This window comes from Peromyscus eremicus, chromosome 4, assembly GCF_949786415.1.
Source record: "Peromyscus eremicus chromosome 4, PerEre_H2_v1, whole genome shotgun sequence".
Taxonomy (NCBI): Eukaryota; Metazoa; Chordata; class Mammalia; order Rodentia; family Cricetidae; genus Peromyscus; species Peromyscus eremicus.
The window spans coordinates 128,723,005-128,750,400 of NC_081419.1; the positions used below are offsets into that span (position 1 = coordinate 128,723,005).

Here is a 27,396-nt window from a genome sequence, read left to right on the forward strand (position 1 = left end):
TACATCAGTTAGACAGAGATCAAGCCAGAGTCACGGTTAAGCAATATTCTTTCTTTAATTCCCCTTTGCAAATGGAAGCCCCTGAGCTGATACCCACCCCCACCCCTACCCGACTGCCTGGGGACCTTCAAAGGCAAGGTCCCTGCCTCAACCTGGTGGAAAGGGGAGGATTACCTCTCCCTATGATGGCCTATTTAAAAAAAATCCTAGTCACTTAAGAAATGGGGCCAGGTATAGGAAAAGGGAGATGGAAGACAAGGCCTAAGTCAGACCAGTCTGAAGGTGTTGGGGTTGTGAGACCCTTGAGAAGGGTTTGCAAGCACATCCCTAAGCTCAAGGGCAGCATGGCTGAGAGAGGAGAAGAGACAGACAGACAATCTGACTCCTCAAGGACCTGCCTGCCTGGTCATGGACACTGACGTCACCATTACCACCAAAGGCCTCCAGTTGGAGAATTTTCCAGTTACTCTGGGATAGGGTTTGCTAAGCATCCCCTCTGGCCCCTGATCTGAGGCATCCATGGGGTCCCCCTGAGACCAAACCTGGGAGAAAGAGGGACTCTGGGAACATGCAAAGGCGGGGAGCAGAGATCCCGCCCACCCCAATGCTCTACAGGATGGTAGCTCCGGCTGCATCTGGGCTCCGAGGGTCCTTCACAGCGATGATGAAGTTGTTGGTTCTCCGACTGCCGTGGACCCAGGATAAGACATCTACCTTCTCCACGTGGTGACCCCTGGCTTCCAGGAACTCAATCTCTTCCTCGGTGAACTCACCTGAAAACCATTCGCCCCACCCCCCCAAACATGTATTTAGAGCACTGACTGACTCAGGAAGCTCACAGTCAGATCTGACTCGTAGTCTTGATTATTTCAACAGCAGGAACTGTGTGATTTTGCAGAATTGCTTTACTTCTGCGAGCCTCCTTGTCCTCATGCACAAAATGGGGGATTATAGAGAACCTATAATAATAATATATAATATAATAATAAAGTTGTTGCAGGGACAAAAGGAGATGAAGGAGAAAGCACTGAGCTCGGAGCCATATATACAGTCAGGGATCAATGATAAACAGTAATTTGTTTGTTTGTTTGTTTTGTTTTGTTTTGTTTCCAGACAGCGTCTCTCTATGATGTAGTTCCAGCTGTCCGGAACTTGCTATGTAGACTAGGTTGGCCTCGAACTCACAGAGATCCACCTGCCTCTACCTCCTGAGTGCTGGGATTAAAGGCGTGCGCCATCACACCCAGCCTCAGCAGTCATTCTTAATAATGGCAAAAGGCCTGGACTCTATCTCTTAAGTACCACCACTGCTTGTGGGGGTTAGCGCACAGTCTACTTAATGTTCATCTGCCCAGGCCTTCTTTCTTTACAGCTTCACACACTAGCCAAAGGTATCCTCCCCACAAAACCCTCCAAGGGCTCTGACAGGTCTTAAAATAAAATTCCAAGTCCACCTAAGCCTCCAGGGCCCCCCGTCAGCTGGGACCCTAGTCCCTCCCTAAAGTCCTCTCCTGAGTTCCTTCTATTCTCCGCCTTGCTCAGCTCTCTTCCAGCCATACAGGTCCCCTTGCTGTCTCTTAAGAACAAGGCCTTTGCACCTGCTGGGCTTCATTTTGGAATGCTTTCCCATGGAGGGTCACAAAGTTTTACTTCCTTCCTGTCCTTGGTCAAAAGGCACCTCTTTGAGAATTTCCCTATTATCTAGAATATCAGTCCCTGCCAAGTTTCTCTCTCCCCCTCTCTCTTTTTTTCATGTTGCCCAGCCTGACCTCAGACTCCCTATGTCCCTAGTAGCCAAGATGACCTTGAACTTCTGATCCTCCTGCCTCTACTGCCTGAGTACTGGAATTGAGGGCAAGCACCATAAGGTCCAGTTTATATGGTACTGGAATAGAACCTAGAGCCTCATGTGTTCTGGGCCAGAACTCTACCAACTGTGCTACAGCCCCAGTCATAACCTGCTATCTTATTTTATTTTGTTTGGTTTGAGACTGAATCTCACTGTGTATCCTTTGCTGGCCTGGAAGTTGCTATGTAGACCAAGCTGGCCTTGAACTCACAGAGAGCAGCCTGCTTCTACCTCTCAGTGCTGGGATTAAAGGCGTGTGCCACTGCACCCAGCACCTCCTGCTTTTCCTCCAAAGTATTTACTACTGTTTCTACTGATTGACGGTATCTCTTTCCTTAGTTTAAGGTTTTTAAAGAGCAGGTGGTCTTGTTTGTGACTGTCTGCCAGTGCTTAGAGAAGGTCAGCACATCGTAAAAATTAAGTCTATATGTGCAAGACTGTCGTTGTTTAACCTCTGGTTTGAGTCCAGACTTTCGTCATCTCCTGCCCTGGGCCTTATTTCACATGCTTCTCTAGATTCATGCTCTCGTCTCTTCAGTCCACCTCCCCCACCTAATGCCAATCAGGCCACAGTCTCTCCTCAGTTGAGGACTTCTAAACTTAGACCTCAACAACAGGCCTAGTTTATGTCACTTCCCTTGTTCCTTTATAGAGATTTGGTCTTCTTATGTCCCCAGACAGGGTGATTTTAGGTGGTATTAAGAAAAAGCATTATTATTTATTTGTATGTTTGTTTGTTTTTGTTTTTGTTTTTGTTTTTTTGTTTGTTTGTTTGTTTTTGAGACAGAGTCTCTCTATTATGTAGCTCTGGCTGTCCTGAAACTCACTCTATAGACCAGGCTGGCCTCGAACTCAGATCCACCAACCTCTGCTTCCTGAGTGCTGCGATTAAAGGCATGTGCCACCATGCTCAGCCACTAAAAACTCCATATTATTGAATAGCATCAAATAATCATATCATAAATCTAGTTCCTTTGTGGTTCACTTTTCATTCTTTTGATCATGGCAAGGATCAAGTTTCAGGCTGGTCTCTAACATTTCCTGAACTCTCACACAGTGAGAGTAATCCTCCAGGCCTTCTGCAGACACTATCACGTAATGATAACCTAAACATATTTGAGTTTTAAATAACTACTCATCATCTATTTGTTGCAAATGATGTCATTTTCCTATTTGTGATTTAGGTTTACTTTCAAACTACACTTAGTAAAAAAGGAGAGGAGGGGACGGCTGGAGAGATGGCTCCAGAGGTTAAGAGTACTAGCTGCTCTTCCAAAGAACCCAGGTTCAATCCCAGCACCCACAGGGCAGCTCACAACTGTCTGTAACTCCAACTCCAGGGGATTCGACACCTTCATATAAAAATACATGCACAGACAAAACACAAACGCACAGAAAATAAAAATAAATAAAATTTTTAAAGGAGTGCATCTGTAGAGATTATGCACAGAGTGACGTAAAGTTTGTGTAAAGTAACAAAGGTGCTAGGTAAATTCAGAAGTTTGGGAGACAGCTGGTCTTACTAATGCTCTCCCACGCCATCCTTTCTGGCTTGTTCACAGACTGTTCCTCCTGTCCAGAAAGTCATTTATCATTACATGCCGAATTTCCACCCCTAATTCAGCCAGTCACCACCTCCTCTGTGAAACCTAAAGCTACTTGCTGGTAGATTTTTAACTAGTTTATAACCACCATGAGCTTCTTGATCTGCAAAACAGTGATGACATTGACTAAGTAAGGACTGTCTCAATCAATTCTGGATCTCTTTGAACTAGCAGAGTAGATTATAATAAAAACTACTCAAAAGTGCAATGTTTTCCTATTTATAAAACTAAACCATGTCCAAAAGCAAGCTTTTGTTGTTAGGGGCAACTCTATCTCCTCACCATAAACTGCTGAGGTCATGATCTGGTCCCTGCTCTCCTCTCTGATCTTAGCACATCCTCATTCACCTGGGTCTCTTTTTATTTCTTAAAAAAACATGAAGCCCAATTCTGCTCTGAGTTCTCCGCTCTTGTTCTTGGTCTACAAAGCTCTGCCCCAGTTTTTGGCATGGTAGGGGCTTTCTCACTCTTCAGATCTCAGCTTAGATGGCACCAAAGAGAAGCCTTCCCCGATCCCTGTAGGTCCAATTACATCATCCTGCTCTGATGCTGTGCCTAAGCATTTCTTTTGCTGGTGCACATTTCTCTGATTATTTTTCTGTCTGCTTATAAATGCAGTATCCTTGAAGCTGGGATGATGCTTGGCACATAGTAGGTGTTCATCATACACCACTGAATGAAACTTTGCATAAAACAGCTATTATCTCATTTTATAAGAAGAAAATGAAGTCTCAAGAGTTGAGACATGGATTTCCTATTGTCACAAAGTCAGGAAATGTCAAGGTGGTTCCAATCCCCAGATCTTACATTAGCTCTACAGGAATTTTTCATGGGAAACCCCCCTCCTCGCCCTGCCCAAACCTTCACAAAAAGGAAGAAAAGGCAGGAGGAACCCTGGGAGAGCCCTTCTCTACCAATCCCTGTGCCCATCCTATAGGATTTGCTCTGCACTCACTGTCCACCTGCAGGAGGTTGGACTGCAGGTCTGGGTGGAGTCGTCCTCGGGCCAGGCTGTCACTCAGGTTCCGGTTCAACGTCAGGACATTCAGTAGAACCTGTGGGTAGGCAAGGAGCAAAAACATCAGAGCTGTTCTGGGGACAATGATTCAAGACTTCATAGCTCTCATCCTGGGTCCAAACTCTTTAGTCTTTAGGAAGCTTACACTAGGTGTGTCATCTAAGTCTTGCAATAGCTCTGGAAACCTATGATAACTGTCCCCACTTTACAGAGGAGGAACCTGAGAGCCACATGCCTCCATTTTAGAGTTGAAGGAAGAGGCACTACTAGCATTAGTCTTCAATAATCTAGCCAAGGGCTTCCTTTTCTTCTCTCTGAGAAGGCAGGGTTAACAGTGAGGGTGATTTAGGGATCAATATGGGTAGTTTCAGCTCAATGGTTAGGGGTTGGATAGACACTGGAACTGAACTTCCTACCCAATGCTACTAGCCAATGAACTTGAGCCAACTTCTTAACCTGTCTGAGCTTCAGTTTCCTTCTTTGTGAAATCCAAACAGTCATTCCTCCCACAGTTGTTAAAGGGGTCAACATCACATCACTAGCCTAGCACCTAGTAAGGACTCTGTGATGTTAGCTATTGTTATCTCCACTTCACAGGCAAGGATACTAAGGTTCAGGATGGTTAAGGGATTTCCCCAGCATCACACAGCTGAAGACTGGCAGCCCTTGGGCCGGAACTCACGGGAGTCTAATTCCAGAGTTAGCTCATCAAAAACACGAGCCTGGTGTGTGTCAGGTGTTCAAGGCACTCATGGAACTGTCTTGAGGTATTCTGAAGAGCAGCAGGACCTTCCTTTCAAAATAAGACCCCACAGAGGGCTGGTGGTCTATTCAGATACAGAACAGGGGATGATGGGACTTGAGGCTTACAGAACACAAGCGGCCTAGAGGTTAAATTATTTCTGAATTCTACGGGCCCTGTGACTTCCCCTGAAACTTGTGGAGACAGAGATCTTCGGGGCCCCACTTTCATTATGAAGCCCAGCCCAGTCCATCTGTGCCTAGCACAGGCCTGGTACAATGTGTATAGCTTGAGATTGCCAGGAAAGTGATGAAAAACAACCCAGAGATACATGGGGCACCTGCAGACCAGGTCACAGCATGGCTCCTGACTACAAAAGACTCAAAATGGGGTACATCTCACCTGGGTCAGGCCACTGAGGCCTCGGGCAGCTCCATTGGCTCCCAGAGCGAGGTAGGTCCCACAGAGCCCCTCTGCTGGTCGGACTACAGTGGGCAGCAGGAAGGAGAGGGGCCGCTTCCCTGGCTGTACTGAGTTCTCCTGTTGCCAGAGGGTAGAGATGAAAAGGGAGATGTAGAGTGGAGCGACACAAGGAAAGGACCAGTTTATCACCATCCCCACTGCTCTTCTCTGCGGTCCACAAGCTCAGCTCCTGGGAGATGGGTCCCTTCCTGGCAACAATGTGCTGTCTGTGAAAAAGGAAGTGTTCCTGGAAGACTAGCATAGGAAGAGCAAGTGAGCCGTGGAACCACTGAGCTGTGAGGTTCGGATGGATGAATGGGGAAGAGACTGAGCCGAGAAAAATGGTAATGGGGACAGCAGAATTCCCATTGGACCATCTCTGTGTCTTTGCCTTATAGGAAGCTTGCCAGGGTAGAAGTGCTGGTCTCCAAGGGGACGGTAATACCTAACTTCCTCCTCCTGGCCCCTAGTTGGTGTCCAGTCACAGATCTGAGCACCAGCCCAGCAGTATATAACCTTAGCAAGAGCCCAAGCACCAAATGGGGGTCAGTGGTCTCACTGTCCATACAGGAGGCAAGACTTTGCTTAGTCACACTAATATCGTGACGGAATGGCACAAGGATTCCTTAGACCCACCAGCCTCCATGCTCCAGATTTAGCACGGATGGGGATGAAGTGAACATCTTGTTTCCTTAAAGCAGAAGTTCTTAAAGGAAACAGGGGGGAAGGAGGATCCATGGTGCTGCATGCCCTATCTAGCCTCAAGGTCCCTGGGAAGATAGGGAAGCAAGAGCCTACCAGGCTGGGTGCAGAGTGGTTAGCAGTCCTGTTGGGCCAGGAGAAGTCCAGCATCTGGCTGTTGAGTAGGATCCCAGAGGGAGTGATGAGGCCACTACCAAATGGCCGGTTCAGGGAGCTGGGTGGGCAGAAGAGAGGTTGAGTGAGCCCTGTGGCTGCCTTCACCTTTACCCAGCCCCCGGTTCCATCCTGCTTGGAATGACTTGTTGTCACTGGTTCTAAGCCTGAGCTGACATACCTGACCATGGCCACAATGAAGTCATCAGGGCCCATGACCAGCACCTGGGCGGCTGTGGGAGCCCCATCCAGCTCATAGACAGGAAGGAGCGGGGCAGGGGCTGCCTGAGAGTCACTGATGTGGCCCCGGAAGTTGGCGGCCTCCACCTTGCTGCAAAGAGGGTGGTAGAGGAATGAGCACACAACAGCTTTTATTACATCCCACCTGTCTGCTGTGATGTTCATGGGATCACTTGGCTAAATCTGCCTTCTTTACTGGGATATTAAGCCTGCAATGGTAGCTCACACTGCTAATGCATAGGAAACTCCCAGAAAATAACTATTGAACCAACTTATTTAGGTGTTATTCAGAATCCAGGGCCAGCTTTTTATTTTACTTAATGTTCCCATCAAGAATCACAGTTATTTGGCTCTACTCCTTTCTATGAAAGTGTCTGGGGCCCAGTGGATGCTCTGAGATACTTGTTTGGGATAAACAAGCTTGACTGACTTGGTCTAATGTTTGTAGTTTGGAACTAAAGTTCATTAAGAATTTAGTTCGATGGGGCCCATGAGATGGCTCAGTGGGTAAAGATGCTTTCTGTGCAAGCCTGACAACCTGAGTTCAATCCCCAGGACTCACATTAAGGTAGATGGGGAGAACTGGTTCTATAAAGTTGTCCTCTGACCTCTACACACACCCAGTGGCAAGTATATGGCCCCACATGCATACATGTATCGCACATCATTATCATCATTAAAAAATAAAATAAAGTTTTAAAAACACTTAGTCAGGGGGCTGGAGAGATGGCTCAGTGGTTAAGAACACTGGCTGCTCTTCTAGAGGACCCAGGTTCAATTCCCAGCATCCACATGGCACCTTACAACTGTTTATAACTTTAGTTCCAAGAAATCCGGCATCCTCACATAGACATACATGTAGGCCAAACACCAATGCACATAAAATAAAAAAAATAATAAAGCAAAACAAACAAAAAAACATTTAGTTAGAAGCTAGAAGTGTTTGGTGGTGACTAACTGTAATCTCCGCACTTAGAAGGTAGCAGTGGAAGATTTCTAAGTGCTAGCTCAGAACTAGACTGTGTAGAGTTCAAGGCCAGGCTTGGTTATATAGAAGATTCTGTCCCAAGAGGAGGAGGAGGGAGAGAAAGCGGCAATGTTTTAGTTGAAGGAAGATCTTTGTATATGGGGATCTTTATTTGTTATTAGGTTTTCTATTTTCAGGGTTAAGAAAACACAATAAGCCCTCACTAACTATTTACTAACTGAAATAGTTGCATATATTTCATGTAAATGCAGGCATGTTTTAGAGCTAAAGTTTTCATGCTTAAATTAAGCCCAACTGAAGAGTTCTCCATTATCACTTTTGGTAGCAAGGACTACCAAAGACATTCATTTGGTTTTCAACCCAAAAGGCTGATGACCACACAGTGAGCTGCAGGGCCTTGGGCGGCAGGCCAGGCTTAGTCTTCATGCTTGGATGTTCATTAGTTTTCAGTGCTCTTATTTTTCCCTTGTTTTGATAAGTGATATTAACTTTGGTTTTTGTTTTTTGAGACAGGATCTCTCTTTCTAGCCCTGGCTGGCCTGGTACTCACTAGGTAGACTACGTTGGTCTTAAATTCAGAGATCTGTCTGCCTCTACCTCCAGAGTGCTGGGGTTAAAAGTGTATGCCACCATACCCAGCATGATAGTAGCTTTTGCTATAGCTTACTAAAACTACAGACACCCATGCCGGGTTTTTATATGGGTAACAGGGATTCAAACTCAGGTCCCCATGCTTGTGCTGAAAGTGTTTTTACCCAATGAGCTATCTCCCCCATCTCCATAGTTTTAAACTGACAGGTACAATTAGATGTGTTTCATATAAAGCAGCTCACATTGTAGCTCAGGTTGACCTGTAACTTACTATGTAGTCCCAGCTGACCTTGAACTTATGGCAATCCTCTTGCCTCATCCTCCTGTTTGCTGGAATTATAGACACAAGCCACCAGCATGATGTTTTGAGGAGGAAGTACATACACATGGAGGAATGGTCAGATATTACTAATTAACAACTGTGATAGTCCACAGTTATCATTTTTTTGTAGTGAAAATAGCAAACTCTTTGTATTATTCAAAATACAATAGCTTGTCATTAACTAGAGTCACCATGCTATGCAAGAGGCCTCTTGAACTTACTCCTGCTATATTTGCAACTATGCATCCCTTTCTCTGAAACCTCTGAATCCCCATCTTTTTGCTTTTAAATTATAAGTTGCTCACAACTTAATATATAGAGTGATGTTTGAGTAATAGTACAAATTTACACTAACCACATTTTTTGCTTTCTGATTTTCCTGGAGCTAGACTGTAAGTCAGGTACAGTAGCAGTCAAACAATCAACCCATTCCTACTTCTATGGCCAATTAATAATAATAGTTGCATTTATCACACATTTACTATGTCCCCAGTTAATGTGCTATTTACATGTTATTCTTTTATTTATTTACAGGTTATTATCATGAAAACCTCACAGAGTGGCTACAGTACTGCCAGGCTCCTCATGGACTCAGACTTAGTGAGTTTACGCGACCCTCCCAGAGTGAGAGCTAGCAAATGTTAAAGTGCAGATGTAATGGAGGTAAGTCTCACCAGAGTCTAACGTCACTACTGTGCTGCTGGCAAAGATACAGCCCCTCAGAAGCCCCATCAACAACAGCATTTGCATGGAGACTATTTTGTTGCTCTCACACTTCCCTTTTCTATGCAGAGGTCAAGAAGGATTCATAAGCAGTTGACTAACTCACTGTGCAGACAGGGAAGGTGATGCAGCCAGGGGCACCTAGTGTCACACTGAGTCAGGGTTCAGTTGAAAGGGACCTGACACTTCACTAGCTTTTTACCTGATCCCTTCTCCCACATCTACCCCGATTTCTACAGCACCCAGGGTCATGTCCCGGGACAAACCTGAGCATGTCATCCATGCTCTCAGTGATGGTAGAATCGTAGACAGGATCTCCCAGTCTGCTAGCCAGGGCCAATGCAATCTTCAGGGTCTGAAAACATAGCAGGGATGTGGAAAAGGCTGCCAGGCCCCTCCCAGCACCCTCACTCGGGGAATTCTCATGTTTAAGAAAACTCAAAGGTGTTTAGTCCTTCTCCAAGGAGGTACTCCATTTTCCCATTTCTAGTGTTCCCAAATCCAGGTGAGGTGGAAGAGCAGGCCTTACCTCTGCTACCCAGTGAAGCGCCTGCTCACGGGCCACCAGGCTGGTGAGGTTGAAGCCCTCTAGGATGTTGAGAGCACTGATGAGGGCAGGGCCTGTGTGTGGGGGTGGGGGACTGAGAACCAGGTGGCCTGAAAGGACAGGAAATGACCAGATGGCAGGAGAGGGGTCAAGTCATCTTCATATATCACATCTTGTATGCACATCCCACCATTATACACACAGCAATAGCCCTTGTTAGACGAGGAAAGGAAACAACTAAGAGGCAAAGGGACCCCCTGAAGTTTACATGCTGGTTAGAGGCGGGGCCGAGCTTGAAATCAGGCATTGGTCTTCGGCTTCCTCTGCCAGAGGGGGAAACTAAGACTTAAGAGCTGTGTGGTACTCACATTGGAGGCAAACATACTAAATCTGTATCTTGCTCAGAGTCACATTACAGGTCACCAGCAAAGCAGGGACAGGTTAGCAAATGTATACAGAATCCATGTTTGCCATGAACTTCCTTCAATCCCTCCCACAGGCCAGGAACTGTTTCAGGGCCCTGATGGTTCCTCTCAACCTGAAACTTCTTGGGAGCAGCAGCCTTCCCTTCATACTTTGTTATTCAGTGGTTGGACATTAAAAGAACAATCACAACACTGACATCAACTTCCTGACTCATCAAATCAACCCTGTTCTAGAGGGGCAGAAACTGAGGCAGAAGAAGCAACTTATGGGACTAGAAGAGATCAGGTGAAGCCTATGGTACTCAAGGCCCTGGACCACTGAGACAACCCAGCCTGGGGAGGGAAACCAGGAAACCCGGTATGTGTTCAGTGTCCACTGTGGTCAAGGCAACTTCCTACATTATCTCATCAGATCCTCATGGACACCCTGAGATGTGGACACCCATTACTGTCTCCATTTTAAGGAGGAAACCAAGGCTCAGAGTGGGAAGTTCAAAGCAAGAGGTACAGCTGATGCTCACCTAGGCCCTCCCGACTCCAAAGCTATACTCTGTGTCACATACAACTACCTCTGGTTGAGGAATCAGGAAGACAGGAGCCTGGAACTATGACCTCAGGGGAAATCTCACCTGGGGCTTGGTGTCACCTGTCCTTCCTAGAGAGGAGAGAATCTAAGAACTCCCAAAGGACCTAGAGCCCAACATCTTGGGATCAGCAAATATAAACTGCATTCATGCCACAGGCTTGGGTTCCTGCATTTCTGATTGGTTTCTTGAGTCAGGCAGGTTGTTCCCATCCCTTGCTAGGCCTCAGTTGTCTTCTTTACTGTCAACGAGGGCCAAGTATGTGATTGTCTTAAGGGTTTATTCTGCCCTTAGATGGACTTTGGTCTGACAAATTCTTCCTAAGAAGCATGGGTCAATGAAAAGGGAGCTAGGGGACAGAGTTGAGGCAATACAGAACCCAAATCAAGAAAACCTCAGCATCTGGGGATGTAACTCAGTGATGGGGAATTTGTCCTCTATGAAAAGCCCAATCCCCAGTACCATAAAAAAGCAAATAAATAACAAATCTCCACAAAACAAAAGGAAGTGTTCAGAACCCCAAACTTCCAGGTCTTAGCCATTGGCTAGATGCCCCCCCCCCCACCACATCCTAATCACTTAGGGTAACTGACCCCATGGTTATTTCAGAAGGTGGCTGGCTCTGGCATGTTTCAACAGTTGGCTGCCTAGGGAGCTCATTGCCTCGGCTTATCTCCTGTGACATGGAGAGGAGTTTCCAGGCCAAAAAGATGTGGCCATGGACTGGAAAGCTTCTCCTGAGTGGGGACCCTTGGGAGCTGGGGGAGAGGTCACCTCGGTACACTCCACACACAGGCTTCTCCATGAGGGCGCTATAGTTGCTAAAGTCCTCTTCAGTTATGACACCCCCTGCGTGCTGAGCCTGTTAGGGAGAAAATGTCCATCCATCACTGTGAGCATGTGGGTATGGCCCATGATACATGTCTCAGACATGTAAGCTCTTTATAACTTTAGTCCCTTCTGTAGCCAGCAGCATGTCCTTTAGGGATCCCATCAGCCCAAGGGAAAGGGAGGCAGAGGAAATAACACGTGTGTAAGAGTTATCAAAACTGAATATGACATTTCACTATTACCAATTAAAGATACTCCAGGGCTGGGGGTGTAGATCAGTGGTAGAGTGCTTGTCTAGGATGCTCAAGGCCCTAGGTTTGAGACTTAGCATGGTCCCCCTCCAAATATTTCGGCTCCTACAAAACTCTGAACTTTGAATGATCCTGATAGGATTCACCCTATTGAACATAATTAAGCACTCTTTCCTACCAATGCACTAATCTTGTACAAATTAATGTGCTTCCATTCTAGCAGCACATTCATTGTCAATCTTTTAAAAATAATTTAAAATTATTTTATGTGTATAGGTGTTTTGTCTGCCTGGTTGTCTGTGCACCACATGCATGCAGTGCCCACTGAGGCCAGAAGAGGGCATCAGATTCCCCCAATTGGAGTTACAGATGGTTGTAAGCCCAGTGGATGTTGGGAAGCAAACCTGGTCCTCAAGAAGAGTAGCCAGTGCTCTTAACCACTGAGCCATCTCTCCAGCCCCATGCCAATTTTAAATTAGTGTTACTACTATCAATCTTTTTGTACTTTCTTGTACGTAAAACTTTTGACTTATCTGCCCTTAGTGAACTATTCATTGAATTTCTTGGCTAGTATATAGTCATGTGTCTGGCAGTTTAATAAAATACGGTGCCTGGTACAGAGAATGTACTTCATGACTGAATGACACCCCTATGTAATCCCCACAGTCTATAACAGTGGTTTAGACAAATGTCCCCAACGCACAGTACCACTCAACTGGCCTGTGCACCCTGATCTTGAACTTTTCTTTGACAATATTCTCAGAATCCATGACTACCCTAGACTAAGCCTGTTTGGAATTAGAGGGTACCGTCCTAAATCAACCTCCTCAGCCCTGATAGTTACCAAGGAAGAAAATATTACCATCAGTTATTGGAAAATCCCAGACGGAGCAGGAGAGATTCTGGGCCAGGTTTTCACCAGGCCTGGAAAGAAGTAGACCAGACTCCTGTACAGTTGGCACTGGCCTGAGAAGCCCAGCTTCCCTGTCAAGACAGAGCATCTCTCTCCCTTGTTTTTCATGTCCCACAGTAGGCAATGCTTCTTGCCCTTAATAACCACGGGTCTCATTTCTGTCGCCAGAAGTTAATTTTCTTTGTGAAGCATACAACCAGAAACCATGTAGAGGAGAAAGGGAGGATGACATCCCTTCTGTGGGGTCACTGGGCATACCCCACCTCCAACCATCACACTCACCTCGGCCACCATCTCCAATGTGAGGTTGCCACCATTGTAGAAGGCGGCAGGGCCAGCGATGCCAAGTATATCCAGGACCTCAGCTAGATCGGGCCGTCGCAGCAGGGAGCCAGGCAAAGGTGGGTGGCCCGATGGCAGGAAAGTCTCCAGGAAGCGATCCGACGCATTGGGAGGCAGCTGCTCAGCCAAGGCATGGGCTAGGGGAAGGTGGAGAGGCTGGGTGGCTGAGGCCAAGGCTGGATTGACGGCTGAGACTCGTAATAGGTGGGGTGGGTGAGGGCTAGGGGACTGGCCCTGAGAGTCTGGCTCCCCAGAAGCCTGTCATGGGGGGGGGCAGGGATACATATAGGCTCTTCTCAGAGCCTCTCCCTGGAGGCTGCCTCCAGGTGGATGGGAAGAAGTCTGAGGAGCAAACTGGAAAAAAGAAGCCCTTTCCTTGGGGCCCGAATCTCAAAGGCCTCCCCCATTAATCTTGTACCCTCCCCCCTACCTCCAGGCCCCACTGACCTAGATCATGGGTCACGTTGAAGCCATCTTGGGCCACAGCTGCTGCGAAGGCCAGGACTTGGGACCAGGGCAGCCTGAAGGGGCCGGAGAGCAGGGGGTGGAGGAGGTCCTGGGGGGAGGAGGAGGGGTCCTGGGGGAAGGGGGGTTCCTGGGAAGGAGAATCCTGGCAAGGGAAGGGGATATTAGGAAGGGAGTTGGGAAGGGAAGAATCCAGGAGGACAGGAGAAGGCCACCCAAAGAGGGATGTAGGCAGAGGCCCCTGGTCCCCAGGGGAGGGTCTTTACCTGCCATAGAGCTGATGAGCTTCATGTAGCCCTTTGACCATTCCGGGGACCCCCACCAAGAGCCCAGGCTGGGCGAGGCGGGCAGGCGAGGGAGAGAGGAGACCAGGTCACTGGAAGGGGGGGGCTGGGCTGAACTCCGCAGAGCCCCAAGCCAGGAATGGCTGGCACAGGGGAGAGACACAGGCCAAGTATCCCAGGAGAGGGTCTAGCTTTCCCCAGGGGGTACCTCTCCCTCATCTCTGATTTCCCTGATTTCCTACATGCAAATGCAGAAAGGTCTTTGTCTGCCATAGTTGAAGGACGTAATAAATTTAAGCAAACCCTTTCAAGAGGCAGGACATAAACAATCTGGGTAAGATTCTGCTCACATTGGGTAACGGGTACCCTTGTCTTTTTAAACGGGGAACAAAGGACCTCAGTTTAGCCAGTTCATCTTCATGCCACCATCATGTGAGCTGTGACAACTCAAGGTGGGCTTGGTTTTTCCCACGGCACTAAACACCTGCTTTCCCAAGTTACTGTTTCCTCCTTTGCGCTCACTAAATAGTGAGGTTGCCTCTAGTGTTTCTTTCTCCTGATACGGCACAGCCTGGCACAGTCACATCACCAGGCTGAGAGGGAGAGGGATGAGGTTTCTGTTGGTTGTCTGTCTGTCTGTTTGTTTGTTTGTTTGCTCTTGTTGGTTTTGTTTGTTTGTTTTTAAAGACAGGGTTTCTCTGTGTAGCTCTGGCTGCCCTGGAACTCACTCTGTAGCCCAGGCTGGCCTCAAACCCACAGAGATCCATCTGCTTCTGCCTCCCAGGTGCTGGGATTAAAGGTGTGCTCCACCACCGACAGCCTGCCATAGATGAGCTTTAAGGCCACAACTGAGTGATATCTCGGGTACTCAAAGGTGGCCTTTTGCTTTCTTCCAGACAGGTAAGACTGCCAGAGAAGTAAGGTGTTGCGGTGTTATCTGTTATTAGTCATCCAAACTTTTTGTCCATTTTATTTTAAAATTATATTTATTTTAATTAATTAGTCTGTCTGTATGTGTGTGTATGAGTATGCACATATACCATGATGTGTGTGTGTGTGTGTGTGTGTGTGTGTGTGTGCCTATCAAAGGACAACTTGTAGGAATAGGTCCTCTCCTTCTACTGTGTGGGTCCTGGAAATCAAACTTAGGTTGTCAGGCTTAGTGGCAAATGTCATTACCAACTGAGCGGCCTCAGTTGGTCCTTGTGCACTATTTTAGATGGGGAGGGGCAAGCTGCCTGTCGTGACACAGACTAAGAGCATTTTGCTCAACTCATTTTACACCCCCATAGTAGATTTGCAGCAAACCAATGCTCAGGTTAGCGGGAGGGAACATAGGGAGACGCCCACCCCCTCCCCTGGGCCCTCTCTTCTCACCAGGGTCCTCACCTTGGTATCCCAGGACCTCTGCAGGGCCTCTTCCCTGAGGGCCCCGGGTGCAGACTCCCGGAAATCAATTAGGTGGCTCTCATTTCGTCGGATGTCATGTACCAGCATCACACCCCCTCTGTGAAAGACACAGAGAGTGGAAAGCGATGAGAACATGTCAGCCTTTGGAACGATTAGACTACCACTCCCTTAATCCCCTGTGGTGAGGCTGTTTGCCACACTGGGTCAGATTTGGAGTCCTCTCCCCAGCAGGAATTCAGAAACTTAGCCAGCCTCCAGAGGGTGAAATCAAGGGGGTAGGGGACCCAGGTTACTGGAGACTTTAATCCCTGATTAGGAAAAATGCAGGGACTGGGGGAACAGGCTGTTCTGTCCCCTCCCTAGACCAGAGCTGGACCCCTGCCAGCTTCCTGCACCTGCCTACTTGGTATACCCTCCCCTTCCCCCAGGACTGGATTATGTAAGAATAAAACCATGCGAAGCCAAAAGGGGAATTTCGTTGGTAGAGCCTGGAGGGTTGGTCCTACCAAGAGAATGAATTTTGTCAGCTTGTTCCTTTTCTGTGGCATATTTACATCTGAGATGGGGGTGGCAAAGTTAAATGTGTGCAGCCAAGTAACAAAATAAGGAAGGCGGGGGAGGTAAATAACAAAGTAGCTGGAAGGACAGCAAAGTGGTCAGCGCCCTGACCCATCATGGGAAGAGCTTTGCTCAGCTCCAGATAACTGTAGCCACATGGGGACATGGACTCCATGTTACTAGATCTCCTGATTGTTCCGGAGAGGTTAGCAATCTGCATGTTTATGAAAACTATTGATGTTTTAACAACAGCAAACTTTAAAAAAAATTTTTTTTTAAATAGTCAAACCAAACCAGTCCAGGTGCTGGGTCTGGCTTTTGAGTGTCCAATTTCTAACCTTGGTTTTAAGAACTTCAAGCCTGGGGTGTCTTTTCTGTGGACAAAGTCCACAGTTTTTATCAGAGTCACAGGGATTTGTAAACCTAAAAGTTGGAGCATTCCTGCATTAATTGATACCCCATTGCTGCCTGTGCTGCTCATTTTATTTTATTTTATTTTCAGAGCTGAGGACTGAACCCAGGGCCTTGTGCTTGCTAGGCAAGCGCTCTACCACTGAGCTAAATCCCCAACCCCCATACAGCTCATTTTATACACCCCAACATCTCTCTCCTGGTGGAGAACCATGAACGCTTCTGAACACACCTCCAATTCTTCCCTATGGTAGTTCTGCGATTCTGACTCTATCCAGGGAGAAAAAGTCAAACTCTTTATTCAAAGAGAAAATTCGGGGCTGGGAGATGGTTCAGTGGTTTAGAGCATTGGCTGCTCACCCAGAGGACTGGGGTTCAATCCCCAGCACCCACATGGCAGCTCACAACTGTCTGTAACTCCAGTTTCAGGGGATCCAACATCAATGCACTAAAATAAAGTTAAATTAAAGAAAGAGAAAATGCAAGGAGTATGGACCTATCTTCGCCTTAAGCTCCAATCAAGAGAAACCTGCAGTCAGGCCACAAGAAGTAGGCCTGAGGGACCCAGGCCTCCACCAGGTCCTTACCCAGCTCCTTACCCGCCCAGGCCAGAACTGTGTGGAGCCACGATCCCCAAACACAAGGCTGCTGCCACAGCTGCATCCACGGAAGAGCCTTGTTTACTGAGCACCTCCATGCCCAGTGCCGTGCAACGGGAGGCATCCGTCACCACAGCACCCTGCTGGAAGATCTGGGAGGCAAGAGAAGAGTGGGCTAGTAGGGCTCTCCACCACCCCCAAGTATCTCCATTAACTAGAACTTTGACCTTCATGTCCTGATTCTCAGAGCCATGTCCTTTGGGAACCTTCCTCTCTCGCGTCATCTCTTCCCTTCCCATTTCCTAGGAGGCTCCCACCACCGCCATTCAGTTCCCATCACCCTCCCAAGCTTTTCCTCACTCCCTTCTCCCAAGTCCCCTCTGCCCATCTGCTGCCCTCACCTGGGGGTCCCCGAAGTAGATCTGCATGACGAGCGCCACGGTGACACCCGTGGCAAAAGTGAGGCAGGCGGTGACGATGACCGTGAGCCCGTCCTGGCGGCAGGAGCACTCAGCTGCTGCAGCTGAGAAGGGGTCCTTGCGTGTCTCCCGTAGTGGTGACCCGTCCTGACTGCCCATCTCGGATGAGGATGAAGGCAGCCGTTGCAGCCGGGCGGACTTCAGGAAGGAGTCCGGGTCTGTGGGACGGCTGGGTGTCGGTCTAGCAGCCTCCTACCTGGCCCTGCAGTCCTCAGGGCGGGCGTCCCACACGGCCCCTCCTTGCTCCGCCCACCACACAAACCCCACTGCCCTGCACCGCTCAGTTTATGTCCACCCCAACACATCTTAGTGCCCCCGCAGGAAGGCAGTCCCCAGGTGGAAAAAGACCTCAAACTGGCCAGCTGAAAGGTTGGATTTCTGCCTCTAGCAAATACCCATGAGACTGGTACCCGGGGCTGAGAACAGCCAGGAGTGTGAGGGTGTTGAGCCTCCCCTGGAAACCTTATCCTGTCCTAGTTGGGTATCAAAGCCTACAGGACAAGGAGGCAACTACCAAGCCAGCTACCTTGGCTTCCAGCCTTGCTCCACGCACCCATTCATTGGATAGTTACAAGCGCCTACTATAAGTCTGGCCTTATACTAGAGCAGCTAATTGCCATATTTGCATACGTTCTCGGTCCAATGCAGGAAAAGAAAACAAACAAACAAGTTGTGGTGGAGGTTATATAAAGCATGAGGGGCTGGGGAGTTGGCTCAGTAGTAAGAGCATTGCAAGAGTACTCAGGGTTAAGGTCTCTGCAAGTATGAAGACCTGAGTTCAACTCCCCAGCTCCCACATAAAACGCTCCTGACACCATTGTGGGGCAGAGACAAGCTGATCCTGAGACGAGTTAGCTCCCCAGCCAATCTCCCCAAAAAGGCCAGCTTCTGGTTCAGTGAGAGACTGTCTCAAAGCAATAAGGCCAAGAGCAATAAGGGACGATATCCAAGGTTCTACTCTGGCCTCCCTCCACACATGGCGCGCGCACGTGTGCGCACACACACACACACACACACACACACACACACACAGGAGCACGGAATGAAATGTTAAGAGGGAAGGAGGATTGCTTAATTGCTTACCAGGGAATTCAGGTGAGGGCCTCCTGAGGAAATGACTTTTGAAAGGAGAATGAAGGGATAAGAAAAAGCTAACACTGGTAGAGAACAAGGAGTTTATGGACAGAATGTTCTAGGAAGAGAGCAGCAGGTTCAAAGGACCTAATGTAGGGATGAGTCTGACATCTGATAGAAATAACTAAGGTCTGGTGGCTCTGATGTGGCAGGAACGGAGTGGGCGATCAATCAGGGTGGAGGTCAGTCCTGTATACTGGTCCTACAAACACTGGGAACTTGGCTTTGACCTGTTATGAGAGGCCACTAGAGAGTTGTGAGTAACACTGTGAAGCCATCTATTGGTTTGAATAAGAATGGCCCCCAGAGACTCACACATCTGAATGCTTAGTCATCAGTGAATAGCCCTATTTGAAAGGATTAGGTGGTGTGGCCTTATTGGAAGTGTGTCACTGGGGGTGGGTTTTGGGGTTTCAAAAACCCGTGCCAGGCCCAGTGTGTGTGTGTGTGTGTGTGTGTGTGTGTGTGTGTGTGTGTGTGTCTCTAATGCCTATGGATCCCGACATAGAATGCTCAGCTACTTCTCCAGCACCACATCTGCCTGTGTGCTGCCATACTTCCTGCCAGGATTCCAACGGACAAACCCTCTCAAGCTGTAAGCAAGTGACAATTAAATGCTTCCTTTTATAAGAGTTGCCATGGTCCAGGCGGATCTCTGTGAGTTTGAGGGCAGTCTGGTCTACAAAGCAAGTTCCAGGACAGCCAGAGCTGTTACTCAGAGAAACCCTGTCTCAAAAAACCAAAAAAAAAAAAAAAAAAAAAAAAAAAAAAAAAAAAAAAACAACCAAAAAACAAAAAAAAAGAGTTGCCATGGTCATGGTGTCTCTTCACAGCAATAGAACACTGACTAAGACACCATCTGTCTTGTGTTTTCAAATGATTCCTCTGGCTGCAGTGTGAAGAACAGACTGGAGGAAAATAAGAATGGAGGCGAGGGGGAGTTGAAAGCCAGCCACTTATGGACAAGCCACTTTAAGCCATGAGCCTCACCTTCCTCATCCTAAGAATGCAGCTCATCCCTAACAGATGGGCCAGGTACAGGAGTCAGTTCCTTTTCTACCCACATGAACTGCTGGGCAGGGCCGCACACAGCTGTCAGTCCAGCATTGTGAGACAGAGACAGGAGATCCTGAGAGCTAGCTCCTCAGGCAGTCTAGCCGAAAAGGTCAGCACTGGTTCGGTGAGAGACTGTCTCAAGGGTTGAGGTAGAGAGTGACTGAGGAAGGGCCGGGGTCTTACTCTGGCCTCCATGTGCACTTGCAGTGGCACACACACCTTCTCTGATCCCACAGTCCTCTCCTCTGGGTGCCATTACACTTGAAACAATACCCCAATAACCAGAAAGTTCTAGATATTTGTGAATGAGGAAATAAGAAGATGACTTTAACACCTTGTTGTTGTATTCATGATAAGTTCTCTATAAGTTTAAATGTTTGAGTGATAACAAAATTTGACTGTCAGCTGGGTGGTGGTGGTGCACGCCTTTAGTCCCAGCACTGGGGAGGCAGAGCCAGGTAGATCTCTGTGAATTCGAGGCCAGCCTGGTCTACAGAGCGAGATCAATGGCTGAGGGGCCCCCAACTGGATCAGGCCCTCTGAATGGGTGAGACAGTTGATTGGCTTGATCTGTTTGGGAGGCATCCAGGCAGTGGGATCGGGTCCTGTGCTCATTGCATGAGTTGGCTGTTTGAAACCTGGGGCCTATGCAGGGTCGCTTGGCTCGGCCTGGGAGGAGGGAACTGGACCTGCCTGGACTGAGTCTACTAGGTTGATCTCAGTCCTCAGGGGAGGCTTTGCCCTGGAGGAGGTAGGAATAGGGGGTAGGCTGTGGGATAGGGGAGGGGGCGGGAGGGGGGAGAACAAAGGAATCCGTGGCTGATATGTAGAACTGAACTGTATTGTAAAATAAAATAAAATTAAATTTAAAAAAAGTTTAAAATTTTATTATTATTGTTATTATTATGATGATTATTGTGTGTGTCTGAAACACACACACACACACACACACACACACACACACACACACAGAATTAGAAACAAAGACAGAAAGACAGAGACAGAGACAGACAGAGAACAGAGAGGAGTGCGTATGCTGCAGCAGGTGTGATGGTCAGAGGATTTTTCTGGGTTCCCATCTCTCCTCTCACCTTGTTTAAGCAGGGTCTCTCTCTTGGGTTTTTTGAGACAAGGGGTTCTCTATGTAACAGCCCTGGCTGTGCTAGAATTCCCTCTGTAGGCCAGGCTGGCCTTAAACTCACAGTGATCCACCTCTACCTTCTGAGTGCTGGGATTAAAGGCATGTGCCACCACTGCCTGCTAAATGTAATAAAATCTTAAAAAAAAAAAAAGCCAGACATTATGACATGCACGTATAAGCCCAGTGCTAGGGAAGCAGGTCCAGAAGGGTCCCTGGGTTTGATAGCCAGCCAGATTAGCCTAAGTGGAAGGCTCCAGACCAGTGAGACATCTTGTCTCAAAAGGAAGTGAATGATGTTTCTGATGATGACACCTGAGGTTGTCCTCTGGCTTCTGCACACACTTGCACACACGTGCATTCTCACACATACTCTCACACATGTGCATACACACAGAAGGATAAAAATCAAAAGGAATAGGGCTGGTGAGATGGTTCAGTGCTACACAAACTTGGTGACTTGAATTTGATCCACCAAACCCAGAAAGAGCCAGATGTGGTGGCTTGCAGATCTAAGTCCAAAACTCCTTCAGTAAGATGGCAGGCAGAGACAGGAGAATTGTCTGGAAGCTGGCCGGCCTTCTAGCTTGCGGTGTGAAAAGCAGCAGAAACAAGAGAGGAGGAGGAGAGAATTGGGGGGTAGTGGGTGTGGTGGTGCACACCTTTAATCCTAGCACTTAGGAAGCAAAGGCAGGAGGATCTCTGTGAGTTGGAGGCTAACCTGCTCTACATAGTGAGTTCTAGGACAGAGAGAGCTTCTTAAAAGAAAGACCCTGTCTCCAAAAACAACGAAAAGAACTGGAGGGTGGGACCAGATAGCTTGTTCCGTGGCTAGTGTGCATTGTTCTTGCTGAGAACTGGAGTTCAGTTCCCAGCACCTATGCTAGGTGATTCATAACTGTCCGTAACTCCAGCTCCAGAGGATCAGACACCTCTGGCTTCTGTCCTTACATACAGATACCCACACATACACATAATTAAAGTCAAAAATAAAATCATAAAAAAAGGATAGGCCAGGCATGTTGGCACTCACCTTTAATCCCAGAGCTCAGGAGACAGAGGCAGATGGATCTGTGTGAGTTTGAGGCCAGCCTGGTCTATAGATAGGATAGCCAGGACTACATAGAGAAACCCTGTCTTGGGAAAAAAAAGAAAGAAAAGAAAAGAAAAAAAAAGAAATGGACTTTTATTTTCCTCACTATTTTATTTTGTTTTTTTACAATAAGCAAATAATTGTTAATTTGCTTTAACTCTTTTGCTTTTAAATTATTTTATGGTATTGTAATTTTATGTTTTGTCTGCATGTATATCTGTGCACCACATGTGTGCCTGATGCTCTGTTTTTAACTTTTTATTTATTTATTTATTTATTTATTTATTTATTTATTTATTTATTTTGATTTTTCGAGACAGGGTTTCTCTGTGTAGCTTTGCACCTTTCCTGGGACTCACTTGGTAGCCCAGGCTGGCCTCGAACTCACAGAGATCTGCCTGCCTCTGCCTCCCGAGTGCTGGGATTAATTATTTATTTTTTTTAAAAGCCTATCATGCTGGAGAAGTGGCCCAGTGGTTAAGAGCACAGACTGCTCTTGCAGAGGGCCTGAGTTTAATTTCCAGCAACCACATGGAGACTCACAAGGGTCTGTAACTCCAGTTCCAGGGAATCCGATGCCCTCTTCTGGCATCCTCAGGTACTTCATGCATGTGGTACACAGATAAAAAGGCAAAACACACACATAATAAAATACTAAAAAAAACCCCAGACAAACAAAGTTTGACTTCCTGGGATCTCCCTTGGTCATGCTTGCATCTAAACCACAACATCATCACTATCAGTCTGTAAATCAGAATTCATTAAACAAACAGTGTTAAATATCCACTGTGGATATAAACCCCTCCTAGCCCCACAGAAGTATCAAAAGAAGGGCAAGAAGGGGCTTTGAACTTCTATTTATCTATTGTACAACGTATGTGTATGTGTGTGTATGATGTATGTGTGTGCACATACATGTATGCTCTTGTATGTAACTTTGAGCATGGGTGGAAGTTAGAGGACAGCTTTGGGCGGTGGTCCTGGTCTTCCATCTTGCTTGAGACAGAGGCTCTTGTCTGCAGCCATGTACACAGGCTAGCTGGCCCATGTGTTCCTGGGTTCCTGCCTCAATCTCCCATCTCACTGCAGAAGCACTGGAATTACAAATGTGCCCTGTCATGCTTGGCTTTTTAGATGGGTTCTGGAGATTTGAACTAACGTCCACACACTTGGCCAGCATAGGCTTTACCCACTGAGCCATCTCCCCAGCAAGAGCTTGTATTTATTGATGCTGATGATACCCTAGGTTTTTTGCATATATTTCCTCATTGAAGTATTTTCATGATTTCACGAGCTAGGCTCCACTCTGCTCACTTGACAGATGAAGAATCCGAGGCTAAGTGGGACCATCTGTCTAAGGCCATAGCATGAATAAGTGGGAGAATGGAGACTGTGTCACTTGATAGCCCCTTTCTATTGTGCTATGTGGCATGGGTAGCTATTTCCAATGCCCAAAGCCAATCTAATGAGCTAGGTGAGTGTGGTGGCACACATCTGTGATTCCTCACACTTGGGAAGTAGAGGCAGAAGGATCAGGAGATCAAAACTTCCCTGGGATACATAAGGTTTTGTCTCAAAAAATGCAAATAAGCAGCCGAGCGGTGGTGGCGCACGCCTTTAATCCTAGCACTCGGGAGGCAGAGGCAGGCGGATCTCTGCAAGTTCGAGGCCAGCCTGGGCTACCAAGTGAGTTCCAGGAAAGGCACAAAGCTACACAGAGAAACCCTGTCTCAAAAAACAAAAACAAAATGCAAATAAGCAAAAATCTAACCTTACTACCTAACTTTAGTTATTTCCAGGTACCTGCCTTTCAATTTGTTTTCTCCAAAGAGATAAAATGACTTCAGATGAAGATAATATGGTCCCACTACAACTCGGTCTACTTAAGATTATTCAACCAGCATACCAAGATACTCATTTATTCAGCAAAATTAGATACTGAGGAAAAAATACCGAAAGTAGGGGGAAAAGTTTCTTGAGCACATGATATGTGCCCTGTGTACATGGTAGGGCAATAATCCCACTAATAAAAGCAAGATTACACATTGGGAAAGATTGGTTTGAGGACAGAAGGAAACAGTTTATTAAAGACAGACACTGTGGTTCAAACTTGCAATCCCAGCACTCAGGAGGCTGAAGCATCCGGGTGGCCATTAATTTGGGGACAGTGTGGGTTACAATAGTAAGTTCCAAGACAGCCTCAACTACATAGTGAGTTCCAATCCAACCTGAGCCACAGAGTAAGAACTCAGTTTCAAAACAAACAAATGAAATCCTAAATAAACAAAAACAAACAAACAAACAAAATCCCAAGTAATTAAACAAACAATAACCCAGTATGTTTTAGGAGAAAGGTGGGTTTAATTTTGATTATCCCGAATTTGTGAGGCACAAGGAGTTGCTGTCTGAAAGTAGCTGGTCAAAATATTTAATTTTGGGGGGCTGGAGAGATGGCTCAGAGGTCCTAAGTCCTTCCAGAGGTCCTAAGTTTAATTCCCAGCATCCACATGGTGTCTCACAACCATCTATAATGAGATCTAGTGCCCTCTTCTGGCATGTAGGCAGAACACTGTACACATAATAAATAAATAAACCTTTAAAACATTTTTAATTTTCTTTCTCCTCCATATTTTTTAAAAAACAGGCTATGATATATCCTAGGTTGGGCTTGAATCCCTAGGTAGCCTAGTCTGGATTTGAATTCCCTTAAGGAGAGATTTCTGAACTTGGGAGTGCCATGATCAGAAGTACAGAGTGGCGAGTGTACTTGGGGTGAGGGCAGCAGCAGACTAAGCTGGGAACTTAGGAGTCACAAAGGCACAACAGGCTAGTAGCTTAGTCTAGAGAGGTGATGACATGGTGCTCGGATGGAATTTAGGGACTTCTTAGGCGGGAGGACATAGAAAACCAAGTCACATTTTGAAAGTGAGAAGAAAAGAGGGAAAGATTCAAAGGTGGCTTCCGGGCTTCTACTTTGGACACTGACTGAAAGGCAGCATCACTCACTGAGAATGGCACTGGACAAAAAGGGAGTGTGTGGTGAAGACATGCTGATTTCGGCATAGAATGTTGAAGGTTGAGTATCTGCAAAATAAGTAGCGGCTAATGCCTAGGAAAGGAAGAAGGCTCACGCGGCTTCCTTGTGGAAGACAGGGAACAAAGGCATTTCCTAATCCTGAAGTGGTCGCTATCTAGCTCTCTTTTCTCTGGGGCCTGCTTGGGATGCCTGGCACTTGATTTTGGAGAGTGCCAGTCTACAGGCTAGCCAGGCACAACCAAGGTTTTGGCTAAGAAGACAGGGCAGTGCCACTAGGTGGCACTATTAGGTTGAGAATATAGAAGGTCATATTAGCCAATAAGCTGGTCTAGCCGGACCAAAAGACTCTTGGGACTTGGAAACAGGCCTAAGTGACACGGCATCTAAATGCTTATATTGTTATGATGTCAAGGCACCCCAAGGCAAGGCCCTGGGAACCTTGGTGAATACCTTTGTGATAAGGTTTAAGTTCCCAGAAGCTCAGGTAACCAGGGTCCAGGCTGGATTTCTAGGCAAGTGTTCTACCACTGAGTTACATACAACCCCAGCCCCTCTTGGTTGAATTGCCATGCACATCAGGACACAGCCTACACTTAACTCCCCTAAGGCATTCTTGAGGTTTGGGAACTCCATTCCCTGTCATTATTTCATCCTGAGATCTTCTCTCTTTCATCTATTCGTTCAACAATTATTTATTGAGTACCCAACACTTTGCTGAATGCTGGAGAAAGGATAATGAATTTTTTAAAAAAGCTATGATTCCTGCCCTTAGAGGATTTATAGGCATGCAGTAATCACATCACTGCCCAAGTAAATAACCACAGACTTTTATAAAGCAATGGCTTTAACAAGGGATCAGGAGATGACACATCAAAGATCTAATCTGTTATTTAGGACAGATGGGCATTCTTTATTGGAAGAGAAAACTAAGGCCCAGTACAGGGTAGGCACATCTACTACAATATAGTGAGTCAGGACTGCACTACTCAATCTCTGAATAGAAAACCTGGGTTGACCAGATGGCTGGTTCCACAAGCACATACTTTCCCAAACATTCTTCCTTCTACCACCAAGGCTAATCCCCCAAGAAAATTAGTTTTGATGGGCAGCTCTGACATTTGAGGACCCAAAGTCTCCACACCCCATCACAGGTAAATCCAGTCAGGTTGGTGGGACCTGCTGGTCAGAACCATATGACCAAAAAGTGGGAGAGAACTGTCAGGCCAGGAGTGACAACAGAACAGGAAGAGCTGGGCCAGCAAAGCAGCATCCACCAGTACAGAAAGGGATAAAGCTCAAGTGCAGGCACCCGGAGGAAGACAGAGAGGGAGGCAGAAAGATGCTCTAATGCCAGGAAGTGACGTTGAGGGAAAGAGGTCATAGGGATGCAGGATAAAGAATGGAGGGGAGTATAGAGCTGGGCCACATGGATAGGAGAGATAGCACTAGGGAAGGAATACTAAGAGAGCTCTTGGCCCCCAGCTCTCTCTCAAGTCCTGCCTCCCTCCCCCACCCCCATCTCCTTCAGTTTCTGCAGAGGGTTGAGAACACAGTAAAATTTGGAGACTGCTTCCTGGGGAACAATCTTGTTGCTGACCAGCCGCTCCCACCAACCCAGCTAACATCCGGGCCAGACCCAAATCTCTGGAAGGGGTAGAGTAATCCACAGAACATCAAAGGCACTGTAGTCCCCAAGGACTTTGAGAGGTCATGCAGTCCATCCCCTTGTCTCCCAATATCCAGAATTCTCAGACAGAAGGGAATCATGTTTTCTTTACTCATCTCTGGACATGAAGAGATGGATTCTCAGCTCTTCTCCGGACTCAATGCTTCCCATAATCCCTAGCTGTGGTGAAGTTCTCCTTAAGATCTAGACTCCATCCCCTCCTGCTGCAGCCTGTGACTTGGTGTCTAATATCCTGTCCTCTGTGACTAAAGAGAAGCCTTTCCTAGGTGACCACAGCTGTTCTTTAGGCTCTCCCTTCCAGCAGTCCTTCCTTCTCAATAGGTTCTTCCTAACGGGTAATCATAATCCTTCCTACCGCAGTCCTTGCATCCTCTCCCGTGTCGCATCCTACGCCTCTAAGGCAAAAATACCTTTTTCCCCACCACACAGTTAACGGAGCTGAGGGAGAAGGAGAGAGGTCCAGGATGAAAGGATGGATGGAGGAGATGGGAGACTGGAAGAGGATGCCCAGAACAGATGAAGGAGGACCGGGACCCCCCCAAGGCGGGGCAGGGATGGGGCCAGAGGGCCTCACCGGTATCCGGGTCTCCCAGGAAGGCGTCCTCGTCCTTGCGGCCCCTCAGCGGGGCCGCAGGCGCTGGCTCGTCCTCGGGCAGCCGCGGGAAGCTGGTGATGCTCATGTAGTCCACTGGCGAGTAGGCGCCTAGGGCACTCTCCTGGCTAGCCTCGTTCTCTGCCGCCATCCTCGCCCTAACCCC

At 47.3% G+C, this 27,396-nt stretch overlaps 1 protein-coding gene across 2 annotated transcripts; it reads right to left on the reverse strand.

Annotated features, from left to right (window-relative positions):
- On the reverse strand, positions 1-27,396 carry Ggt7 (gamma-glutamyltransferase 7). 2 transcript variants are annotated; one of them, XM_059261723.1, is made up of 15 exons: positions 27,213-27,396; positions 17,416-17,651; positions 17,015-17,166; positions 15,426-15,543; positions 14,019-14,086; positions 13,735-13,808; positions 13,228-13,424; positions 11,725-11,812; positions 9,924-10,051; positions 9,661-9,749; positions 6,712-6,861; positions 6,474-6,591; positions 5,616-5,753; positions 4,416-4,508; positions 1-773 (listed from the first exon to the last, which is right to left on the reverse strand). In XM_059261723.1, exons 1-15 carry the CDS (start codon positions 27,379-27,381, stop codon positions 711-713), a joined length of 1,881 nt encoding a protein of 626 aa, XP_059117706.1. In that variant the 5' UTR covers positions 27,382-27,396; the 3' UTR covers positions 1-710. The 2 variants fall into 2 exon arrangements, with proteins under 2 accessions (XP_059117706.1, XP_059117705.1); XM_059261722.1 differs by having other exon boundaries at positions 6-773; positions 4,409-4,508.

Coding starts and splice junctions, on each gene's coding strand:
- Ggt7 (XM_059261722.1), bottom strand. CDS start 27,381: ATGGCGGCAGAGAACGAGGCTAGCCAGGAGAGTGCCCTAGGCGCCTAC. Junction 13,809..14,018: donor GCTCATCAGCTCTATGGCAG/GTAAAGACCCTC, acceptor CGGCCCCTTCAG/GCTGCCCTGGTCCCAAGTCC. Junction 774..4,408: donor CAACCTCCTGCAGGTGGACA/GTGAGTGCAGAG, acceptor AATGGTTTTCAG/GTGAGTTCACCGAGGAAGAG.